This window comes from Mauremys mutica, chromosome 1, assembly GCF_020497125.1.
Source record: "Mauremys mutica isolate MM-2020 ecotype Southern chromosome 1, ASM2049712v1, whole genome shotgun sequence".
Lineage (NCBI taxonomy): Eukaryota > Metazoa > Chordata > Testudines > Geoemydidae > Mauremys > Mauremys mutica.
The window spans coordinates 328,148,620-328,174,993 of record NC_059072.1 but is presented as its reverse complement, the minus strand read 5'-3'; the positions used below and the strand labels follow the sequence as shown (position 1 = coordinate 328,174,993).

Below are 26,374 nucleotides of genomic sequence, written 5' to 3'. Positions count from 1 at the left end.
GGGGGCTCTGCATTTTAATTTAATTTTAAATGAAGCTTCTTAAACATTTTAAAAACTTGATTTACTTTACATACAACAATAGTTTAGTTATATATTATAGACTTATAGAAAGAGACCTTCTAAAAACGTTAAAAAGTATTACTGGCACACGAAATCTTAAATTAGAGTGAATAAAGGAAGACTCGGCACACCAATTCTGAAAGGTTGACGACCCCTGCTCTAACCTCATGCTTCAGAACTAGCTAAATTGGGATCAGAAGGCTGATTTAAAAGTTCCAGTATATAGAAAATAATCTGTGATGCATTCAGGGATATCAGATATTGACATAATTAGAGGTGTGAATAGAAGAAAATCTAATAAAACTGCCTTGTACTACCAATTATTTTCCATCCCTATCCTGGTGTTACATTTCACAACATCTTGTTACTGAAGAGCTTCCCTAACTTATTATGGTCAGATATTCATTTGTGTTCTTCAGTTTTTATATTTGTTTAGTTAAGAAGATAAAACTTTTCACTCTGTAATGTTCAGGATACAAATTTGAGACAACTTAAATATAATAATAGGGCCTTTCTTAGCTACCCCAATACAATGAAATATGAAAAAATTGTGAATAGTGCATTCCAAATCACAGTATCAAAAATAATTTATTCCCTGAAATTGCCAGTTTAGATTTATTTTTAAAAACAGTCTTTCACATGACGTGTTACCAAAACATTGCCTACTGGAAAGCAATAACAAATGTGTGATTAGGAAAGCTAGCATGATATTTAAGAATGTACAAGTTATTTGAGAAAACTGTACAACTTCACTGGATCAATCTCCTCTAGCAACCATCTTTAAAAAGGAAAAAGCAAAATACAGGCAGTCCTCGGACTTACGACACAGTTGGTTCCTTACAATTGCGTCGTAAATCAGAACGTTGGAACCGCAATCTACTCCACTGCGGGACTGAGCGCCATAAACTCAAAACCTACAGTGTTAAGTTAAATCAGGATGTCAATGTAGAAGTGTCATAAGTGCCATTCGTCGTAACTCAAACGACTTTAATTTTAATAATTGGAGATATACCAATCTCCTAGAACTGGAAGGGACCTTGAAAGGTCATCAAGTCCAGCCCCCTGCCTTCACTAGCAGGACCAATTTTTGCCCCAGATCACTAAGTGGCCCCCTCAAGGATTGAACTCACAACCCTGGGTTTAGCAGGCCAATGCTCAAACCACTGAGCTATCCCTCTCCCAAAGTCGAGGACTGCCTGTAACACCTACTCTTGCCCACAATAAACATAATAGTATAAACAAACTTCCCTATCCAGATTACAGAATTCAGATTTCAACACTGATACCTCAAAACAAACAACAGAATTAAAACTATTATGAGATCTCAGCTAATAAAATTATAATTTTGCTGTATTTTGGACACGTAAAACTAGCAGCTGACAACAAATGAAATAAATGCCAAACATGTAAAATGAAGGTTGGTATTTCTCCAGTTCCTTTCCTGCTCCCTACAGTTGTTTTAGCACTGTCATTATCTCTGTTCCTTCACATAATCTTATGAGGGTGCAAGAGCCTTTTCCTGTAACTCCTGCCCTCTTGTACAGAATCCTTATCGCTCTCTGCCTCATCAGTTCACCATACACAATTTTAAAAAACCTGTTCATCACCAAAATAGTGTTGAGGGAACCCCAGCAGCAGTGTAGTGAAACATGAGCGATTACTGAACACTGTGCAGAACAGCAGGTGAGCCTCCAATGGTCACACTCCTGACTCTTCACAGCATGCTGTCTGAGGACCAGGAATTTGGATCCAACCTGGCACTCAGAAGACAGGTACCACTGCTTATTCCATGCTTCTATGACAGGTTTAATATAGCTACAAGAGGCAATTAAACCTGACCACTAGTTCCCTGTGCGTGCGCTCTCCTACCACTGAGTATCATGGGAAGGTACAGCCATAACATCCTTGTCAAATTCTCTTTGACCTCACCCCAACATCACAGTCAAAACTCGGCTAGGGCCTGTAATCAGAATTTGAGAATTCACTGGCATTTTTCAACAACAACTGGGTTAACCCTGGTATGCTGGCCAACATTTCCCCATCAATAAAAGACAGACTGATATGCAAGTCTGTGTGAGAGCTACTGCTGAGAACATAATGGCAGGCAGTCGCATTAGTACACATAGTCCCACTCTCTGAACTCTCAGGATAAAAAGCCCCAATTACAACAATAAGCCCTATGCAGGCAGACTCCATGACTCGTTGCAGCCTAATCTTTTACAGTAAAATGCTTTGGTGTATGAAGGATGCTATTATATAAACCCAAAAGGAATTGAGTAGCTACACAGGAAAAAAAAAATACATGTGAATATAAAATTAACAGGTTTTTTTCACACATCCAATAATTTAATATCCCATTAATACCTCCTAATTATTAAATCTTAATGCATTTCTTTTTACAAGACCTTGGAATATAATTGCTGACATCCAAAAATAGCCTAATTTTTCATCCAATCATAGCATCGGGTTTCCATATATAAGATATTTCAACACTCCAAACTTCCAGATATTTTTTAAAGTTTAAACCTGTACTTTTAAATTGGCAATATCAGACTGAATGCTATCAAGCTTTTCAAAAGTCATAAACCAACAAATGCACTTCAGCTGAAAAAATATCTAGGGCACTAAAAAAATAAATTAAACAGGACACAAAGCAAATTTTTAAAATGCTTAATATTTCTAAGGTACATCTTCAGATGATTTATTGCTCAGCCTAATAAAGTAGTACCTTTTTGGTGAGAAATGGTATGCTAGTAACTTAAATATGCATTTCTTATTGCAATACGTATTGGTAATAATTTATCTTTAAATGGAAGTGAATAATCAGTATCTCTGTTTTGTTCTCGTTTTTGGTGCTGGTTTTTAATGCCTTTTTCTGAGTTCACCCTAAAAGGCACAATTATGCTACTTATCTTATATTTACTTAAAATATGCTTGCTCCCAGTCCTTTATGAAAAAACAGACATCTTTAAAAATAATGAGGTAAGTATATACACAACATATTTGCTTCTAAAAAAGATAATATGCCTCTTGTGATCTAGAAGAACTATAGTGTACTTTGAAACTGTAATTAGCACACTTTGAAAAACTAATTAGTTTCACTTTCTATCTGCATACTTACTTTTCAAAGTTTTTAATTTCTAGCAGCTTTACAAATATCATATACAAACCTGTCTAAACAGGTTCACTGGACAAAGTCCAATCTGATTTACTCTATATTGACTTTACACCTATTTTGGGGTCCGTTAATCTGAAGATTGCTCCATACAATCTAAAACTGTAATTTTCCTTCCAACTTCATTTTTGTGGTCTATATTACCACCAGAAATTACTGTTAGAAATAGTACCTCATCCTGTCCAGATGGAGGCAGTTCGTTCTCTCTCTATATATACGGTATATATTTTTTAAAGTAAACTACTGCAGTGGGAATATGCTCAGCATCACCTGAAGACATAAGGCACAATGGACACTGCCAGTATTTTACCAATGTAGCAAAGTAAAGTGAAACCTGAATATTGTGGGCAAAAAATACCCAGTATCGAGGTGCCATGCAATGGCTTAACACACTGCTTAAGAGCTGTAGGAAGAGCCAAATCCTGTTCCCAGTGGAATCACTGGGAGCTGTACTATTCAATAACAACAGGAATTGGCTCTCATGAGGTATGTGTATAGGGCATCACCCAGGCTTTGAAGGATACACTGGGATGAACTGCACCCAGAAGGAGTTTATGACATTTTCCCTACACCTATACAGTCCTACATTTTAGCACTCCCTAGATGTCTTGGCTCTTTTACAGATAGCCTTTGTAAATTTCAACATCTAAATTTAAAAATATCATTACTACAGGTACTTTTCACCTGCATTGTGATTTTTGTACTAGCACATAACAATGGAGGAACATTTTTCCCTTACCTCCTTTTCAGGTTGTCTTGCAGGAGTCTCTGTTCTACTTTCTTTTAGTTTGCGTGCATTTTCAAGCTGGACTTGAAGCTTTGAAGCTAAATCCTTTAAAGAAAATGATCAAAATGAATTAATTCAGTTGTTTTAGCTCTTATTTACAAAAATGTATATCCCAACTGTCCATTTCTCTTGCTTCTCCATATTTTGTTTATTTTTTAAAACACCAGCTCACAGGTATATAGAAGTACTATTAACTGTAATGCCAGTGCCATTTGAACAATTCCTTATTATAGGTACAAGATCAGAAATTTTTCCAAAAAATGTAAGACAGATGCATCTGAAGCATTATGACACATAATATTTAAAAAAATAGCACTTCCATAACACATTACATTTTCAAATACACTGTTCAAATATTAATCAATTTATGCTCATAAAATCTGCAGGTAAGTGTAACGGCCATTATACAGATGGGAAAGCAAATAGAGGTAAGTCTAACCTAACGTAATGTACACCCTTTTCCAACATCATCCTTAGTTTATAAGTTCCAGAAAGAGTCTAAGGGAGCAAATCTTACAGCTGCTTCTACTGCATAGATTTATCCTCCCTTAAACACCACCTCCAAATTTGGGCCGAGATTGAATCTAATCTGGGTTTTGGATGACCCAAAGACAGAAGAGTGAGACCTATGTGCATTCTCCCATTAATTGTTTTTCCTGATATAGTCCTCTCTTCCGCTCCTCATTATACAGACAAGGTGGATGAGAGAATACCTTTTATTGGACCAATTTCTGTTGATGAAAGAGACAAGCTTTTGAGCTACACCGAGCTCTTCCTCATGTCTGGGAAAGGTACTGAGAGTTTCACAATTAAATGCAAGATTGAACAGATAGTTCCCTTAGAATATGTGCTAACTACTTATGCTGAACTATCTGTTCAATTTTGTATTTAGCTGCAACACTCTCAGTACCTTTCTGCAGACCTGAAGAAGAGCTCTGTGTAGCTCAAAAGCTTGTCTCTCACCAACAGAAGCTACTCCAACAAAAGGTATCACCTCACCCACCTTTTCTCTCTTATATCCTGGGATCAACCTGGCTACAACAACACTGTATAGTTCCTATTACATAAATCACAGCAATTTAGACTCAATGGGCTAAATTCAGAGCAATAGAGGAAAATGTAACAAATTAATTCATTTGATTTACATTTATTATTAAAGAAGGGAAACAGGCCTAAATTGCTGATTCCACACAATGATAAAAATTATTTTCAATATAAATAATTAAAATAATATGAAATTAACAGCAGCATTATAACATAATAATTTTGACTATTACTAACTGAAATCAAACAAAATTGCAAAATACCTCACATATACATCATTTGTATTTACAAGAGTGCTTTTATTGAGAATATTTTCTTCTGTTACTTAAAAGAACACTGACAGGATAAAATCATACTTCTGTCCAAATGTTTCCCTGTATTGTTACATGTATCAGCTAAGATTACCATGACTAAAAATTAGAGAATTAGAAAAATTATGGGTTTCCCATATCCCCCACAATTTTGATTACTTTATTCATTTTATAGTACTTGGTGTATAATGAGTTTCACTGGTTTCCCCTGTAGGGCCAAATACCCAATTTCTCTCATTTGTGTGGGTTTTTCCAAATATCAATAGGGAAGAGAAAAGTATTTAAAAATACGAGTTTAAAATCCCCCAAATTGGCAGTGAGACTTAGGGGGAAAGATGTAGTATCTGAAATTACTTGTAGTTCACTAAAAGTTAGCTTTTAGTTCTTTTCAAAGCTGACGAGATTTCAGTTTGGCAGTGTCTCTTTACAAGCTATCTCTGTTTAAAAATATGCTGCATACACATTTATTCTGATGATTATGCAAAGGGGAGAACAAAATACTGATGTAAAATAAGATCTGAACATAGTTATTTATAATGTATATGGTGACCAGATAGCAAGTGTGAAAAATCAGGATGGGGGGTGGGGGGGTGTAACGGGTCAGACTCACCCCTGCGGGCCTGCTGCTGGTGACTCTGGGGAATTAGCTCTTTCCAGCCCGGGAGCGCCCTCTGCAGGCCGGTGATCCGCCTTACAGCCACTGGCCCCCAAGTCCCTCCCCGGACCCCGGTGCCCCTTTAACTGGGTTTCCCCATCCCAGGGGAACCCCCACCCCACTAGCCCCACTTTGCCTCAGTGTTGGCTACTGCCCAGTCTCTGTCTAGCCCCCATTCGCTGGGGCAGACTGCAGTATCCGCCACTCATCATCGGCAAAGGGGGTTTGGACCTGCTGCCTTGGCCCCCCCTTGGGTTGCCCTCTGCAACCCCAGTACCCTTGTTGCCCTATGCTAGGCCGCAGCCTGGGGTTTTCTAGGCTGGAGCTTCCCCAGCTCCTCAGCCTTTCCCCAGCCCTGCTTCACCCTAGGTACCTTGCCTAATTCCCTGCAGCCAGGCCCTTCTCCCTCTACAGGCAGAGAGAGAGTGACTGGGCTCCTGGCTCATAGCCTTTTATAAGGGCCAGCTGTGGCCTGATTAGGGTGTGGCCCAGCTGCAGCCACTTCCCCCAATCAGCCCAGCTTAAGAGCAGCAGCTCTCAAACCCTGCCAGGCTGCTTTTAAACCCCTTCAAACCAGGAGCAGGGGTCCACCCTGCTACAGGGGGTTATAGGTGCCTATATAAGAAAAAGCCCCAAATATTGAGACTGTCCCTATAAAATCAGGACACACAGATCTGTGTGAAAAATAATCTCCGAGGGCATCCTAAATAAAAAAAAATCTGAAAGCCACTTCTTGTTCCCCACACAAAGTTATAATCTTATTTGTGACTTCACAACTACAGCAGTTGATATAGAGATGATGTCAAACAGAATTATTGCTTCAGGGGAGACTCATGCAGCAAGCATAGATGCATGAAAAAAAATCATCCTTAGAAACAAAAAAAAATACATAAAGGACCACACTGGTTGAATTGTTTCTAAAATGGACATTTTTCACCACTGTCCATTAGATTTTTGCAGTATGTCTTTAAGAGCATCTATGCATGACACAATAACTTGCAAAACACAGCCTCAATCTAAGACAATGAGACTGACTTGGTTGATACCTCAAGATGCTACCACAATACACGACAAATAATAAATAAATTCATAAATAAATAATACACAAAAATTGGGGGGCATGTGCCAATCTACTGGTGTTACCAGAACTGTGAGTTACTGTGTTACCTCTCTCAGCATCAGCAAACCACAAGGACCTCTGTGTCAGAGAGTGGAAGTTAGTTGGGCACAGTTTTCACTTATCACCATTAGCTAAAAGGCATCAGATAAACCAGTATTATGTAGCTATAGTGTTATGTAATAAAAATATCTTTTTGGAAACAAGAGTCTTTCAAATCACACAGTGATGTTCCTGATTTTTCAGTCTGCTTTAGCAGTTCTAGTTCAGACTGTGGTGCCAAACCTGCAGCTGCTAGGAGCTCCAGAGACTCATGGGGAGCTCATCCTACCAGGGACAGGTTACAATCATAATCTTGATGCTTAGCGCTCATATACTAATGCAGGGCAGCATGGACGACGAGTGTCTGCTGACTGAGCTCCGTGGTGATAACAGGAAATCAAGATGTTATCCACTTTTATTTTGAAATTGGCAGGAGCACGTTGCAAGTTTCCCCTTCCTCCTGTTCAACAGAAAACCTCTATACACTGTTCTCTAACTCTCACCATAAGAACATAAGAACGGCTGTACCGGGTCAGACCAAAGGTCCATCTAGCCCAGTATCTGTCTACCGACAGTGGCCAATGCCAGGCGCCCCAGAAGGAGTGAACCTAACAGGCAATGATCAAGTGATCTTCCTCCTGCCATCCATCTCCATCCTCTGACGAACAGAGGCTAGGGACACCATTCTTACCCATCCTGGCTAATAGCCATTTATGGACTTAGCCACCATGAATTTATCCAGTTCCCTTTTAAACATTGTTATAGCCCTAGCCTTCACAACCTCCTCAGGTAAGGAGTTCCACAAGTTGACTGTGCGCTGCGTGAAGAAGGACTTCCTTTTATTTGTTTTAAACCTGCTGCCTATTAATTTCATTTGGTGACCCCTAGTTCTTGTATTATGGGAATAAGTAAATAACTTCTCCTTATCCACTTTCTCAACATCACTCATGATTTTATATACCTCTATCATATCCCCCCTTAGTCTCCTCTTTTTCAAGCTGAAGAGTCCTAGTCTCTTTAATCTTTCCTCGTATGGGACCCTCTCCAAACCCCTAATCATTTTAGTTGCCCTTTTATGAACCTTTTCTAATGCTAGAATATCCTTTTTGAGGTGAGGAGACCACATCTGTACACAGTATTCAAGATGTGGGTGTACCATGGATTTATATAAGGGCAATACTATATTCTCCGTCTTGTTCTCTATCCCCTTTTTAATGATTCCTAACATCCTGTTTGCTTTTTTGACCGCCTCTGCACACTGCGTGGACATCTTCAGAGAACTGTCCACGATGACTCCAAGATCTTTTTCCTGACTCATTGTAACTAAATTAGCCCCCATCATGTTGTATGTATAGTTGGGGTTATTTTTTCCAATGTGCATTACTTTACATTTATCCACATTAAATTTCATTTGCCATTTTGTTGCCCAATCACTTAGTTTTGTGAGATCTTTTTGAAGTTCTTCACAATCTGCTTTGGTCTTAACTATCTTGAGTAGTTTAGTATCATCTGCAAACTTTGCCACCTCACTGTTTACCCCTTTCTCCAGATCATTTATGAATAAATTGAATAGGATTGGTCCTAGGACTGACCCTTGGGGAACACCACTAGTTACCCCTCTCCATTCTGAGAATTTACCATTAATTCCTACCCTTTGTTCCCTGTCTTTTAACCAGTTCTCAATCCATGAAAGGACCTTCCCTTTTATCCCATGACAACTTAATTTACGTCACAGCCTTTGGTGAGGGACCTTGTCAAAGGCTTTCTGGAAATCCAAGTACACTATGTCCACCGGATCCCCCTTGTCCACATGTTTGTTGACCCCTTCAAAGAACTCTAATAGATTAGTAAGACATGATTTCCCTTTACAGAAACCATGTTGACTACTGCTCAATAATTTATGTTTTTCTATGTGTCTGACAATTTTATTCTTAACTATTGTTTCAACTAATTTGCCCGGTACCAACGTTAGACTTACCTGTCTGTAATTGCCGGGATCACCTCTAGAGCCCTTTTTAAATATTGGCGTTACATTAGCTAACTTCCAATCATTGGGTACCGAAGCCGATTTAAAGGACAGGTTACAAACCTTAGTTAATAGTTCCGCAACTTCACATTTGAGTTCTTTCAGAACTCTTGGGTGAATGCCATCTGGTCCCGGTGACTTGTTAATGTTGAGTTTATCAATTAATTCCAAAACCTCCTCTAGTGACACTTCAATCTGTGACAGTTCCTCAGATTTGTCACCTACAAAAGCCAGCTCAGGTTTGGGAATCTCCCTAACATCCTCAGCCTTGAAGACTGAAGCAAAGAATCCATTTAGTTTCTCCGCAATGACTTTATCATCTTTAAGCGCTCCTTTTGTATTTTGATCGTCAAGGGGCCCCACTGGTTGTTTAGCAGGCTTCCTGCTTCTGATGTACTTAAAAAACATTTTATTACCACCTTTGGAGTTTTTGGCTAGCCGTTCTTCAAACTCCTCTTTGGCTTTTCTTATTACACTCTTGCACTTAAGTTGGCAATGTTTGTGCTCCTTTCTATTTGCCTGACTAGGATTTGACTTCCACTTTTTAAAGGAAGTCTTTTTATCTCTCACTGCTTCTTTTACATGGTTGTTAAGCCACGTTGGCTCTTTTTTAGTTCTTTTACTGTGTTTCTTAATTTGGGGTATACATTGAAGTTGGGCCTCTATTATGGTGTCTTTAAAAAGGTCCCACGCAACTTGCAGGGATTTCACTTTAGTCACTATACCTTTTAACTTTTGTCTAACTAACCCCCTCATTTTTGTATAGTTCCCCCTTTTGAAATTAAATGCCACAGTGTTGGGCTGTATAGGTGTTCTTCCCACCACAGGGATGTTGAATGTTATTGTATTATGGTCACTATTTCCCAGCGGTCCTGCTATAGTTACCTCTTGGACCAGCTCCTGCGCTCCACTCAGGATTAAATCTAGAGTTGCCTCTCCCCTTGTGGGTTCCCGTACCAGCTGCTCCATGAAGCAGTCATTTAAAGTATCGAGAAATTTTATCTCTGCATTTCGTCCTGAAGTGAAATGTTCCCAGTCAATATGGGGATAATTGAAATCCCCCACTATTATTGGGTTCTTAATTTTGATAGCCTCTCTAATTTCCCTTAGCATTTCATCATCACTATTAATGTCCTGGTCAGGTGGTCGATAATAGATCCCTAATGTTATATTTTTATTAGAGCATGGAATTTCTATTCATAGAGATTCTATGGAACATGTGGATTCGCTTAAGATTTTTACTTCATTTGAATCTACATTTTCTTTCACATATAGTGCCACTCCTCCCCCTGCACGACCTGTTCTGTCCTTCCGATAGATTTTGTACCCCGGAATGATTGTGTCCCATTGATTGCTCTCAGTCCACCAGGTTTCTGTGATGCCTATTATATCAATATCCTCCTTTATCACAAGGCACTCTAGTTCACCCATCTTATTGTTTAGACTTCTAGCATTTGTGTACAAGCACTTTAAAAACCTGCCCCTGTTTATCAGTCTGCCCTTTTCTGATGTGCCAGATTCTTTTTCATGTGACTGTTTATCATCTGACCCGGCCCTTACATTATACTCTTCCATCCTCTGCTCCTGACTATAACCTGGAGATTCTCTATCATCAGACTCTCCCCTAAGAGAAGTCTGTGTCCGATCCACATGCTCCTCTGCAGCAGTCGGCTTTCCCCCATCTTCTAGTTTAAAAACTGCTCTACAACCTTTTTAATGTTTAGTGCCAGCAGTCTGGTTCCACTTTGGTTTAGGTGGAGCCCATCTCTCCTGTATAGGCTCCTCCCATCCCAGAAGTTTCCCCAGTTCGTAATGAACGTGAACCCCTCCTCTCTACACCATCGTCTCATCCACGCGTTGAGACTCTGAATCTCTGCCTGCCTACCTGGCCCTGCGCGTGGAACTGGGAGCATTTCTGAGAATGCCACCATAGAGGTCCTGGATTTCAGTCTCTTCCCTAGCAGCCTAAATTTGGCTTCCAGGACATCTCTCCTACCCTTCCCTATGTCATTGGTACCTACATGTACCACGACCACGGGCTCCTCCCCAGCACTACACATAAGTCTGTCTAGATGCCTCGAGAGATCCGCAACCTTCGCACCAGGCAGGCAAGTCACCATACGGTTCTCCCGGTCATCACAAACCCAGCTATCTATGTTCCTAATAATCGAATCTCCCATTGCTAACACCTGCCTTTTCCTAGAAACTGGAGTTCCCTCCCCCGGAGAGGTAACCTCAGTGAGAGAGGCAACCCCAGAACTATCTGGAAGGAGGGTCCCAACTACGGGAAGGTTTCCCTCTGCTCCCATTGACTGCTCTGCTTCCCTGGGCCTTTCTTCCTCCTCAACAGCACAGGGACTGTCTGGGCGGAGGTGGGACCGGAAAGCCTCATCAACATACCTCTCTGCCTCTCTTAGCTCCTCCAGTTCCGCCACCCTGGCCTCCAAAGTCCGTACATGGTCTCTGAGGGCCAGGAGCTCCTTGCACCGACTGCACACATACGCCACCAGCCCAAAGGGCAGGTAATCATACATGCAACACTCAGCGCAATAAACTGGATAGCCCCCACTCTGCTGCTGGGCTTCTGCCTGCATTGTCTCCTAGTTAGTGAAAGGGTGGTTTACGGAAAGGGGTTTTGATATGTGGTTTGGTTTATAGGTGTTAAAAGAACTACAGGGAAGGGGTTAGGACCGACAGGGGACTCCCACTCCCTTCCCGCTCCCCTGCCAAACTCCCTTGCGAAACTCCCTGTTAGCAGCCTCTGTTCGCAAAGCTCCCTGGTCGCTTGTGCGCAGCTTTATAAAGCCCTGGTCTGAGTGAATGCCCCGCCCACTGATTAAGGCTCAGCCATAAAGAGAAAATTGTTTTCGACATGTTCCCTATTCTACAAACCCCTACGGGGCCGAAGCCTCTTCCCCCCCGACCACAGGGCATAGCTATTTGTAGGAGAAGTTATGAAGAAGGTTGCACATTAAATCCTGAGCCTGATGAAATGGCTTTTCATAGTACTTTGGTCAAAAGGAGAGGCCAGTTCAAGCTATGTGAGCTATAGAACATGCCATCTGCAGTAAATCAGGACAATCTTCAAAAACCTTACCAAATTTCCCATCAGTTCTGCTTTCACAATCTTGGCTCCCAGTCTGTTCATCTCCTCTTCACTAAGGGCCTGGGGAGTCCCATCCTTTGAAGTATGTCTGGTTGAAATACCACAAGCATTCACAGCCCAGAGGAAACAAAAACATATTTACCTAATTAACAATCATTGCACTGGCAAACATGTTCAAATGCTGAAAGTAATTTAAAGCCATCATAACCACAACTATCCTTCTACAAATCCTTTCATAGTCACTAAATCTCTCTAAAGGACAGACAAGAACTTTTGAAAAAGATGTGTAAATACGATGCGCATAAAGCTAAATATTCCTTTGGTTTTGGGATCTTTTAGGATGAAAGGCACTATGTATTGTCCATTTTCTTGGCTCGAGGGAGCAATAAATAACCAGTAGCAGGTAAAAGTGGGCTATGCATGCAGTATGGCTTCCTGACAGGACAGACCAGTTGGGTCCAAAAAGTTAGTCCTTCCAGCAGTACCAAATCATCCTGCCAAAGACCCTTCCTCCTCTCTAGCACTGAACCTTGGTCTCCATCTCATAACAATAAGTCTGTTTATAAGCCCTGAAGCAATAATTCTGTTTATGACATCATCTCCAAAGCAACAAGAAAACCTCCAAGTGGATAAACAAACAACTGGTAGGTTATGTAGTTCTTCATTTCCCAAAGCTTAAGTTGTTCTTAGATTTATCTGCTCAGAGGACAACCTTTGATTATGAAAATATTATAGCTGATATGTTAGAATCTACATTGAAAGTTAATTGGTGAATCTCCCCTAGAAATTTTTTTCCTGTTATGGGGGGATACAATGGCCTACTGAACTGGGAGTCAGAAACGCATGAGTCCCAATCCCTCTCTCTGCCACTGACTTACCAAGTGGCTTTACACAAGGTATTTCACCAGAATTATTCCAAGACTGAATTTCGTCATCTGTAAAATGGAGTTAATACTACATACAGCAGTGGTAGGAATAATTGGTGGTCATATTGTGGTTCAAAGATTGAAAGTGCTAATACTAATAATAATTATTTTAAAAAATGCAGGATAGCTGGGAATTATCCTAAAAAGACATCTCCAGAACATAAATTAATGTATAACCCTTAGGAAGACTTAAAAACAGACTTAGATCACATTCAGCAAATTAATCCATTGCTCTTTCACTGCTCAGCTACTGAAAACCAAATATTGCTGGGCAGCTGGAACCATTTCCCAGTTACATGAGTAAGGCCATAGAGAATCAGATTGGCTGAAAAAGTATGAAAATCTCTTTTCCATGCAGACACACGCCATTTTATGTCCAAATTACTCTAGCCTTAAAATAGTTGATTTATAGCTAATATAGCTGGAAATTCACACCTATAAGATGTGTATCTAGCCAGTAAAACAGTTCCTATTGAGAGAGGAATGCACTTCCCACTCCGAGCTGACTTAGCTCTGTTTTTCGCTGTTGGAAGACATGTTCCATTTTGAGGCTCACCCAGGACAACCTTGTTATAGCAGTGTGATCCTATGTATCCCAAAGTAGCACCCTGGAAACCTCTGTATTCACCCTGGTGATATGAGCATGATGTATTTTGTATGAAGTATACTTTGTGCGGTATCATTTTGAAAATCTTGATCTGTTGAACATTAATATCCTGTTGGATTTATGTACCATCATTGTATGTGAAGTTATGAAGCATTGCTATGTGTGTTACTGAAATATGTTGTGAGGTTGGGAGATGCCCAGAACCAACCTTTCAATTGCAAAGGATCAACAAGACGTCCTGACAGCTCATTAAAGGGAATCCACTCTTCCAATGGCCATCCCAGAGACTTCTCATAGAGAGCATGTATGCAGTGGAGACTTCTTGACCAATAGGGAATGCCTGATCCCCATGTCACAGCAAAAATCTTTCCAGCAAGCTGGTAGAAAATATAAAAGAGGGGAAGAGACATGATAAATGCGCCCCCCCTCCCCCAATCACCTGGAGGACAAAGACTTTGAACTGGGAAAGGGTGGTCCAGTGTACTGAGGATCTGTAACCTGCTTGTACCATCTGCCAGGGTGAGACACTGCTTGATTCAAATCCCGCTTAGTTTGTAGAACTTGGACTGCATGTTTATTTTTGTTTTTAAGTAACCAACTCTGATCTCTATGCCTGCTACCTACAATCACCTAAAATCTCTTTCTGTAGTTAATAAACCTGTTTTAAATTTTACCTAAAACAGTATGTTTTGGATGAAGTGCTTGGGAAATCTCAGCTCGGTTTACAAAGACTAGTGTGTGTCCATTCCATACAGAGACAGTGGCAAACAAGGCTGTGGAGCTGGAGGGAATTGGCTTGAGACTCCCTATTGATGGTTCATGAGTGACTGGGAGATCATTCATGTAACAGAGTTGGGTGTGTTCCTTCCTCTGTGTAAGTGCAGTGCCTATCAGAGTTTGTAACTTGACATCAGCATCACTGTGTGAGAAGAAGCCCAGGCTGGTGGTTTGAAGGTCACAGTGGTCGACAATCAAGGCTGCACCCTGGGAACCCAGTCACAAGATGTACTGTCCACTTAAATGAGAGAAGGATATCCTAGAAATAGCATCAAGATTTGGAAATATAACCCTCTTTCAAACTCTGCCTCAAAATATAATCTTGCTCTGACATAGTCACAGTGCTTTTAGCCATGTCTGTTCATACTGGGGATGTATTTGTTAGAAAGTTAAGTATTTTATAAACTCTAAACAAGAATAAACATTTCTTAATCATTTAAGTGTAGGTAATGCCACTGCTGTATGATTAATTTTTGTGTGTGGTATTTATTGTTGTATTTAACTTTTCTTATTTATGTAACATAAGACAGGATTATAATTCTACAGAAAATGTTTATATTGCTCTATCTACATGTGTAAAAAACCTGAGCATAATCCTAATTCACTTGCCACAGTACTTCCTATACAACATTACAAAACAGAGAAGTCATTTCAAAAGCATTACTGAATGCTACAAGAATGAGAGCAACCAAACTATTAAAAAAATTAAAGACATGCTGTCATAACAGAGAAAGAATATGTTGCTTAACGTGATGAACATAATGTGCATGATTAAATCCCGTGAGACTCGCAAAATGGAAAGTCTTTTAAACAAGTCTCACGTTTTAGTCTGAGCTATCACAGTGCTAACCTGGGGAAATTTTTCAAACCATTTCTGCCTGCATTTCAGGGGCCCAATCCAATATCCATTAAGACGATGGAAAAATTCCCACTGACTTCAACGGGAATAGAATCTGACCCCAAGAGAGAAAATGACAACAGTTTAACTCCTTATAGAAAGGAAATATACAGAGAAATTAAAGGTTCTGGAGCTCTTGCTTCTCATATCCTCTAAATCTACATATTGTAAAGCAATTAAAACATTAATTACATTAGTAACGTAAAAGCAGCAGAGTCCTGTGGCACCTTATAGACTATCAGACGTATTGGAGCATGAGCTTTCGTGGGTGAATACCCACTTCGTCGGATGCATGTCACATGTCACATGCATCTGATGAAGTGGGTATTCACCCACAAAAGCTCATGCTCCAATATGTCTGTTAGTCTATAAGGTGCCACAGGACTCTTTGCTGCTTTTACAAATCCAGACTAACACGGCTACCCCTCTGATTAGTAATGTAAGGTATTACATTAGTCAGAGTAAGAGACATTTATCACTTTGTACATGCTCTCAGTGGAGTTATTGCTTAAATCATTATCTGCACTTTTTCAGCTCAACCATATTTTTCTCTCAGCTTGTCTCAAATTAAACTCCAATGCGCATACTATTTTAGTCCTATTATTCAGTGTGATTTTCAGCAAACAGCATCCTATCTGAAAGGACATTTCCTCTGAGGAGATCCCTTGGGCATCCAATCAGCCAGGTATTACTAGGCCTACAACTTTTAATTAACTCTTGTCATAATTGACCAAAACTCTGATTTAAAAGCTAAAGAAACTCTGTATTTGTTGGAAGAGAGAATATAAACAAGTACATTGTCAGTATGAGGCATGGAGAATTGAGCAAACACCACCACACATGCACCTTTCATGGGAAATTTTTGGTGGCAGTGTCCATTCAGCTCCTGCATGCATTCTAGTCCTCCCCTTGACCCATTCCAAGGGCATATGTAGCTGCACAAGTGAACTGCCCCCAGTTTCTTTTCTACTGCAAAGTCCCGAGACATAAGACTCTGAAGCAGTGAGAAGGGGAGGAGGGAAAGGGGGGTGCAGTGGAGCACTTATAAGAGGACACATCTGGAAGAAGGTCAGTTACTGCACAACATGAATAATGACTCCCATGCAGTATCCCTTGATGGAGGTGGGAGCCTCAGAGTCAGATATAACAGTGAAGACGAGACTGCATTGCCAACTGCAGCATCTGCTCTAGAAGCGTGAATCAGAGCATTTTATTTGGAAAGGTATGTATTGAGGACTAGGTTGTGGCTCTGCAAATTTCAGCAACTGGGACATCTTTCAACATAAAAGTAGATTGGGACCTTGTAGAATGGGCTATCACTCTAGAAGGAGATGAATGTTGGCATAATAACAAGAGATAATATGCACAGAAATCTACTTTGAAAGTCTTTGGATGAAATTGCAAATCCTCTGGATCTGTCAGCAACTGACACAAAGCCTAGAAGACTTCCCTGAAATGCTTGGTTCTGTCTGAGTAGAAGGCCAGTGTCCTTTTGATATCCAAAGAACGTAAGGCATCTCCCTCTCTGGACTGGTGTGGCTTCAGAAAGAAACCTGGGAAATGAATAACCTGATTAATATGGAATTCAGAAGAAACTGTAGGTAGAAATCAAGGATGAGGATGTAATGCAACTTTGTCTCTGAAGAACACTGAAAGGGAGGGTTTGCCATCACAGCCCCCATTTCTCCATACTTCAGGCAGAAGTGTTGGCCACCAGGAAGGCTGTTTTCATAGACAGAGGTAGTAAAATCACAGAAATGTAGAGTGGAAAGGGACCTCGATAAGTCATCAATTCCAGCCCCCCGCACTGAAGCAGGACCAAGTAAACCTAGACCATCCCTGACAAGTGTTTGTCCAACCTGTTCTTAAAAACCTCCAAAAAGGGGATTCCACAACTTCCTTTGAAATCCTATTAATCCTTATAAAGTTATTCCTAATAGCTAACCTAAATCTCTCTTGTTGCGAGTAAGCCCATTACCTCTTGTCCTACCTTCAGTGAACATGGAGAACAAGTGATCACCATTCTCTAACAGCCATTAATATATGAAAAAACGTATCAGGTCCCCCTCTCAGTCTTCTTTTCTCAAGACTATACATAGTTTTTTTAACTGTTCCTCAGAGGTCAGGTTTTCTAAATCTTTTATCATTTTTGTTCCTCGCCTCTTGACTCTCTCCAATTCATCTATATCTTTCCTGAAGCATGGCTCTCAAATTGAATTTCAACTTGCTAATTTCAGCTCAATTCTCTAATTTATTCACGTCATTTTGAAGTCTAATGCTATCCTTCAAAGTGCATGCATCCCCTCCCAGCTTGGTGTCCATTTGTAAACTTTATAAGCATATGCTCCATTCCATTGTCCAAGTCATTAATGAAAATACTGAATGGTATGGGAGTTGGGACTGACCTCTGCGAGACCCATTATATACTCCCTCCCAGTCTGACAACAAATCATTGATAACTACTCTGAGTATAGTCTGTCAATCAATTGTACACCAACCTTATACGAATTTCATCTTGTCCCCATTTTTCTAGGACACTTATGAGAATGCCCTGTGGGACTGTGTTAAAATCCTTACTAAAATCAAGATACATCACATATACTGCTTTCCTCCACCCATCCCAGTTAGAGACAGACACTCTCGGTGCCTCTGTCATTTGGGAGACATCCACCTACCTGCAAAGTGCCAGGTAACTGTCGAACTCTGCTTGTCTGCTTTTATAACTGAAAAGACTGAATACTGCTATAAGAAACTCCTCCCTGATGTTAGAACCCTACTGTTCATCACCAAAAGCTAATCTGCCCATAAGGCCTGTTAATCAGTAACTTAAATAACGTAATATGGGGGAAACAAAGGCTATGTCTTCACTTACAGTGGTGTGCAGAGTGCAGGCAGTACACACACAGCTAGTGCGCCACAGTGAAAGACAGACTGTATCCACACTTGTCACTGTGGCACGCAGCTACACACTGCAGTGAAAAAAAGGCTCCAGCAGCTGGGTGACAGGGGGAAAGCTCTGGCAAAGAGGAGATAATGGGACACTACACTGCTAAAAATTGCAGTGTAAATATGGGAGGCACTGCTTGGGCGTGTGGGAGCATGCAGGGTATATACCCAAGGAGTTCAGGAATGTAGAGCACTCTATTTGCCTAAGCAGTGCCTAGCCATCTACACCGCTATCTATACCTGTGCTACCTGGGCTGGCAATGCCTGTACTCTACACACTGTCATAACTGTAGCCATTCCTAAAGAAATCACTATTTTTATCAATTCCTCTTTCCATCTGGACTCTTCTTATCAGCCTCCTGACATATTCTTGTTGCTGAGCACTTCATTGCTTGCCCTCTTTTCCTACATTTATTAAATTCTTCAAACTTAGATCTCATTTGGGCCCTGATCCTACAAACACTTATGCACATGCTCAACTTTACTACTGAGAACAGTCCCAATATTTGAATAGGACTTACTACTCACAGTAGTAAACTTAAATACGTGCATAAGCGTTCGCAGGATTGGGGTCTTGGTGATGACATAAAGGATGGGTGGCCAGGACCTGCATAAAAGTCCAGTGATTTTCTAACTTCTTTCCATGATTAGTCTCTATTTTCCTTCATTATACCAATACAAACAGAAGAACAGTAATTCTTACTACATATTGCTTTGTAGTCTCTTTTTAACTCTCCAGAAAATATACATTCAGACTGATGCCTTCTGTCATTTATGTCTGAATAAAACCTAATACTTTAACATATGACCTTATTTTTTTAATCTACCAAATCTATTCATGCTATATTTTTACCTTAGTTTCCCCCAGTTATTTTGCCATTCAGCATGCCCAGTCACTTACTTACAAGTAGGTTCTACTTGCTTAAGTTGTAGATGGAATATTATTCCACAGCCTATCTCAATAGTAAGAAGCAGACTTTACTATACACCAATGTTCAAAGAAAGGGTAAAGTAATCCACTGCCATGGGCAATATGACTGAAAATACAGTACACGTGTCAAATCAAAATAGATATTTCCTACATTGCCTGCTTTAGTTTTGAAAGCGATGACTCCCTACAAAAGGGTCAAGGAAGTTAAATTACTAGATTATAACACTGTATTCTACAGAAAAATAACCACTTTAACGCTCTTAAAAACTAAAATGCTACATCACTATGATGAAATGTATTTTTAAAAGCCACATAAGTGTTCTCAGCCCTCCACCATTTTCTAAGGAAAACAGTAATGTCACCAACTTTAAATTTACATAGTGCCTTTTCACCCCAAAAGATCCCAAAGAGACTTAAATAAACCATATTTACATAAATATACATTTCACTTCACTCAACACTGAAGTGCAGCCATCTCCAGGGTTGAATAAGTAGTTCAGTACACAGCAACACTATACAATTGTTGGGGTCACATAGGGTAGTATACTGTCAGCATCCAAAGGAAACCGCACTGGAAATATAGGTAGGCAGAATGAAGCTACTGAATTGTAAATTTTGCACCCCTACTCATGGGCAATTGGTCTTTAATGACTATCAGACATAAGATATGCTTAAAGTCTTTCCAAAAAGACTACACCACCGAGCCCTACAGGGCCCCTTGCTACCATGCTGGAGCATTACTTTATCACGGACTCAGAATGTCACATGTACTAAATAATTTTCTATAGATCTGGGTTTTCCATCCAAGAACTAATCAGGCTTAAACATGTTTGGAGATCTGATAAGATCACAGCCCAGTGAGGTATGGCAGCAGACAGATACCTTCTACAAACTACCCTGAAAATATAAATGACATCTAGCAAAATAAATCATAAGATACCCAGAATATGATGTTTTGCTGTCTGGCAATAGCACTTTCTTCTTGGGGATGTTTCCAAGGTTCTCTTCCTGTGTCTTCTCTCTTTCAGCCTTTGAAGCTCCCTCATGATAAGTAGTTTTTTCCATTTTCAATGGCTTTTGATCTAATGTTGGTTTCTCATTTTCATCTTTTATATGTGTTCTGCTCCATGGTGTTTTTTCTTCACTTTCCTTACCAGGTTTTTGGAAACTGCTGCTCAAAAAGCTACAAGATGGTAGTTTTAATGAGGATTGCTGTACCTTGCAGTCTTTACTAACAGATGACAAATCATCTTCAGAAGGTTTCAAAAATTTATATTTCAAATTGCGCAGAGAGGAAACTGTCTCCTGACTTCGTTTTTCATCAGAATGTTTTGCTGCTTTGGAACAATCGTCTCTTAACTCAGAGTCTGTGCTATGATGTCTATATTCTCGTTCTTCTCTTGACCTGTCTTTTCTATAACCTCTTTCTTCCAATGGATATATCTTATTATGCCTATCTCTGGAATGTCCTTTACATGTACCCTTGATTCTGTCACCTTCAACTTGTGTTTCTTTTTCCATGTGGTGCTCTCTCTCTTTTTGCTCATTCTCTGAATAGTTAAATTTCCTCCATCTTCCTTTTCTATATTCATTTCCCTGTTTTGATGCAGCTTCTTCAGCTTCTTCCCATCTTGATTGAAATATTTCCACTGACTACAAGACAGAAGGAAAAATATAATGGCATTATTTTTTAAATGATGTCCATACTAACAACAAGCATGAGAGAGAGAATACATGGTAGTGCTATAGAGTATAATGGTTTTAGTGGTCTAAATTTGGGATGGCGACATAAGTCATGCAGCTGTGATAATATCACAGGGGACATTTCTAAAACTAATCAGCATGGATATTTAACCTTTAACCATCACTGGAAAGAAATCAATGATTTGCACAACTAGCGAAGTTTCTACCCAATATTCAGGCCTAAAGTCTGACTGACCAGGGTCAAGGAAATCTAAGAAACTGTATGCTTATCCTGTCACAAACTTCTGAATTACCTCTTGTTTTTTTCTTTTTTTTTTAAGGGATATTACAGAACGGTATAGCAGTTGGCAGGCTGCATGACATTCAGCATCAACTTTTTTCAGTAGAGACCTCTTAGTAGCTTTCCTGAAGAATTACTGGCACCTTGCCTAACTTAGGGAAACACAATCTCATCCACTTGCTGCCCCCAGTACTACTTCTCTGGAATTCACAAGCCAAGGACAAGAGTCCAATTTTCTGGTTGTAGGAAGAAGCCATCCCAGAATCTCCAGAATGTCAGAGAGCAGCACTAACAAACTCAAATTAAAAAGACTCAGCATTTGTCCCCTTACAATATTCTTAAACCTATTCTTGGTATACAATTGAATATCATATATCCTGCACCTTTCACCAATAATTTTGAAGCCAATACCATGTTTTGTGGGGTGGGGTTGAGAGGTATGTTTTTGTGGCAGTTTGTTTTCTTAAAGGTTAGCTTTTGAAAACTACTCAGAGGATTTAGCAAGTGAGAAGCATTGTTAGTAGAGATGGATTGCAGGTAAAGTGTCCAACGGATGCATGACAAAATTAAGTTATCACATAACTCTCCAACTTGTTACGTGGCTAACACCATCACAAAGGGTATGTCTATACTTGGAGCTCAGGGTGGGATTCTCAGCTCGTGTGGACACATTTACTCTCGCTCTCATGGAGCTAGCACCCTAAAATTAGTAGTAAAGCCAGGGTAACATGGGCAACAGTGAACAGCTGCGTGAGCTAGGCGTGCAGCATACAAACCCGCATGGGGTACACTCCCAGCATGGCTACCCTGTGCTGCTGCTCACTGCTGCCCATCCTCCCCCAGCTATGCTACTCTTTTTAGCACACTAGCTCAATGAGCACTAGCACAAGTGTGTCCCCTCAAACTGGAAATCATAACCCTTGCTCCTGCCGCAGATATAGCCAAACTTCTTGTGTGCACACGTGGGCACAGGTCTGAAAGAAATATCTCTGCAAATACAGATAATTTTGGAAGGTGCTCAGATATCAGGATAATGTGGACTGTTACCCAGGGTTCCTGCATCCCAACACTCTTGGTAACTTTTACTCTGTGTGAGGTGCTGTCAGGAAATAAATCAGGGGAGACACGGCTGTCTGACTGATAGATGGCTGGCACAAACTGAACAACACAAGAGTGCCTTCACTTAAAGCTAAACTTTACTTAGGGCTGGTCTACACTGGGGGGCGGGGTGGTTCTAAGATACGTCAAAGTACCTTAGATCGAATTACTTACCGTCCTCACGGCGCGGGATCGACCGCGGCTCCCCATGTCGACTCCGCTACCGCCGTTCGCGTTGGTGGAGTTCCGGAGTCGACAGGAGCATGTTCGGGGATCGATATATCGCGTCTAGATGAGATGTGATATATCGATCCCCAAGAAATCGATTGCTACCCGCCGATGCGGCCGGTAGTGAAGACGTACCCTTAGTCTCAAGCACTTACACATGTCCGCAACAAGATTAGTAAAACACCCCCAACAATCGATAACTACCGAAGCTGAGTGTGGCTCTCAAGTGGCACAGTGGTAGCCCATCTGCCGGTGGGGAACATAAGATGCATCCAGAGGGAGAGACCAGTCCCGAAGAATCCCCCCATCTCAAGTTTTTTCCCCCTTATTTATAAATTAGTAATAGAATGACATGTCCCTTAAAGAAACCTTGTTAAGTAAACTGTTTCAATCATCAAGCAAGAGGTTCCTTCTGATTATTGATTAATCAGGTGTGGGTTTTTCCAGAGTTTGCAGCCTTGAGACCCCAATAGACATTCCTGGGGCATATCCTACTCTTTTAAAATGCACGTATCCGCAATTTCAACACAATTCTTATCAGGAAGGACGCGGGGTCAAGCTGCCCTTTCTCTGGCACCCAAAACCCCCTCCCCTCCTTCCTTGGTCAAGCTGAGATTGCTGAATGGCCCATTTACAGCTTGCTGACTAGGCCGCCTTTAACAATAAGCCATAGTGGTTTCAAGCACTTTACTGGTTTGCCAAAGTCTCCCCATACATGGACCATATAAGAACCTGGGTGAAGTGAAAGATAGAAATATTTTAACTACAGTCTAGTACCCCACAGTGAAAAAAAGGTAGCATGCAAAATCATGCAAATCGAAGTCTGACAGCATTAATGCCTTCATCACTTGATGGAAGTTTCAAGAACGGATTGTTTTCAGCAGAGCTTGATCATGTGTTAACCTATACATTAAATACTTCTGCCTTTACAGGGATTTGATCTTTTCCAAAAGCTTAAAAACTGTAAACAAGGAGAATACTTTTCCTCTTAAGATGCTTACCCCATATCTCTCAGCTACAATTTCCTCAAAATTTCTTTTCTCTCTCTCAGCCTGTTCCTTCATCCTTTGATAGGATTTCTTTAACCAGCTTAATCCACCGTCTTCAACAATTTTAACTAAAGGAACAAAAGAATTAAATATGATATTTTTGTATTCCAGGGTTAGCTTTTATTACCTAACACTTATTGTATATGCTATATGCAGCACAGAAACTTAAATTAGCTCAGTTAGACCTATTTTGTATGTTGACATGGAGTACATCTAGCTTTCTACCTTCAGGTTCGTGCCTCAACTGAAAATATTGTAATAAAATATTGTCTTTCTTCCTATCCTGAAGACATGAAACAGAAAACCGATGCAAAACTTCTAGTCTTTCACACCAAATATTTCTTCTTAGAAATTTACATTAGTTGCATTCAAAGATGATCAGTTTCTTGTAGAGTAGTTTGTTGGTTTCTCTACCAGAACAAGCAGAACCAAATAGGGGTACATGGGAGTATGGCACGGCCGCAGCAGGCATGGATCAGCTGACTCAGACTCACGGGGCTTGGACTGCAAGGCTACGAATTGATGTGTAGATGTTTGGGCTCGGGCTGGTGCCCAAACATAGGATCCCTCAGAGGGTCCCAGAGCTCAGGCTCCAGCCCTAGCCCTGGGACCCTCCACTCTTGCAGGGTCCCAGAACTAGTGCTCCAGTCTGAGCCCAAAACATATACACAGCAATTTTTCTGCTGCAGAGCCCAAGCTCTGCGAGTCCAGGTCAGCTAACCTGGTCAACTGTGTTTTTTAATCCCCATGTAGACAAACCCATTGAGCCAGATGAGTCTCTCAGAGTTAACATTACAAAAAGTAGTGGTTGAGGGTGCATGGTGGCAAGGTGCAGGGGCACCCCCAGAAATTTTTGACTTGGTATACACTATCAATCCATGTGATCACTGGCCTGAGGGAGACCCCTGGAAGCCTATAGTCCATACAAACTGCCCACAGAATAAGTGGGTAAGGACTCCCAATAGGGGCCCCTTACTACTCCCTACAACCCAGCACATAAGAGTCCTCCTTAATATTTTATAAATGTTATGTGACATTCTGAAAAAATATTTCATAGCTGCACTTGCTGGAAATAGACAGGGTAAGCCAAGGGTAAGGACTGAAGTGAAAAGGTTACAGAAATAATGTTTTTCACAAACTACCTTCTTAATGTATTTCATTTAAATGTGACTCACAGATTTCTGTAGTTGAATATTTTAAAACTGTAATTTGTGTAATGGAATGAAAGGAATCAAATGAGATGACAACAATTTATCATGTCCTGGTGGAATCATTCTTCCTTTAATTAGTTCAAATGAGAGAAAATCTGTGTAGAAACTGAAGGTCAAACCACTCAAGATTATCAATCAGTCAAGAAATATTCTGCGAAACAATGTATTATGATTTTAACCCAATATTTGCTACTGAAACAAATTTTACTTCATTTGTCTTCACTGTATGTAACTGGAAGCCCTGCTATGCTGACCATTTAACAACATAAACGTCTCGGAGGGGAATACATATAGCTTTTCTTACTAAAAATTGTTTTTTTACCTTTTTTAACAGAAGTTGCTTCACCCTCTTCTGGTGGTAAACCTGTTCCACCATCTTTCCAGTAGGGGTTCAGCTCTCTTTCAGAAATTCTAGACTATGGAAAACAATTTTCAACTGATGCACAAAAATCCACTTTGTCTAACAGCTGCTGTTACAACTTTTTAATTATTTTGTATGATCCATATAGAAATGTAATCAGTTTAAATGTACCCAAATTACAATCTCATTAACAAACCTGGTGCTGGAACTTTTTTTTTTAAAGTTTGACAGGACAATGTAACTTTCAATATTTTTTAAAAAAAATACTAATTCACTAAAAATAGCCAGGTGAAGAATCAACTACAATTGTATGTAGAAAATATTTATGAATGTTTTGAGGAAATGTGGGTCTTTTCTATATACAGTAGTACTGGACATCATTTTCTTCAATATTTTCTTCCAAAGAATAATCTCTGTAAAACTTTATTTTGCAGTTCAGATGAGTGTACTTTCAAAACTACAGTTTGTTAAACAAGAACTAAACTAAACATTCCACTACATCACTTCATAGCACTAAAGAATCCCACCTGAGCAGTGGTCCCATAGGCAGCCACAGCAGCGGCTCTGGGGACAGCCGCATGAGCCTCTGCTCGGCAGCTCCTGCTGCTGGCCCCTGGGACCACCCGAGCAGCGGCCAGTGGTACTGGCCTCAGGGTCCACTCCCAGGGCAGCAGCTCCCTGGACCCACCCCCCACCTCCGCGTCCAGAGCATTGGCACCCCGGGCCCGCTGCCCAGAGCAGTGGCATCCCAGGGCCCCGCCCCAGCTAAGATAGGGATATTTATATTAAAGATCATAGACAGGTCACAGGCCATGAATTTTTGTTTATTGCCCGTGACCTGTCCATGACTTTTACTAAAAATATTCATGACTAAATTGTAGCCTCAGTTATAAACTTACACTGGGCAGGCTTCTGATGAGGGCAGGACGGTACAGCGCGGGGTCCTAGGCTGAGAAGCTGGGGGAATTATCTGCAGGCTCTCTATTGCTGGTTCATGAATTGGCTGGTGAAAGCATTAGAATCATAGAATATCAG

The 26,374-nt window shown here is 40.5% G+C and overlaps 1 protein-coding gene across 2 annotated transcripts in view; it reads right to left on the bottom strand.

The window, feature by feature from the left end:
- The window catches only part of CWF19L2 (CWF19 like cell cycle control factor 2), a 164,409-nt gene that overhangs the window by 97,037 nt on the left and 40,998 nt on the right, over nucleotides 1-26,374 (bottom strand). For both annotated transcript variants that reach the window (XM_045018576.1, XM_045018566.1), the window contains exons 6-10: nucleotides 25,301-25,394; nucleotides 23,720-23,835; nucleotides 20,349-21,061; nucleotides 12,315-12,411; nucleotides 3,975-4,067 (exon numbers count right to left, since the gene is read on the bottom strand). In XM_045018576.1, the coding sequence (XP_044874511.1) occupies nucleotides 3,975-4,067; nucleotides 12,315-12,411; nucleotides 20,349-21,061; nucleotides 23,720-23,835; nucleotides 25,301-25,394 (1,113 nt within the window). The remainder of the gene's footprint in view (nucleotides 1-3,974; nucleotides 4,068-12,314; nucleotides 12,412-20,348; nucleotides 21,062-23,719; nucleotides 23,836-25,300; nucleotides 25,395-26,374) is intronic.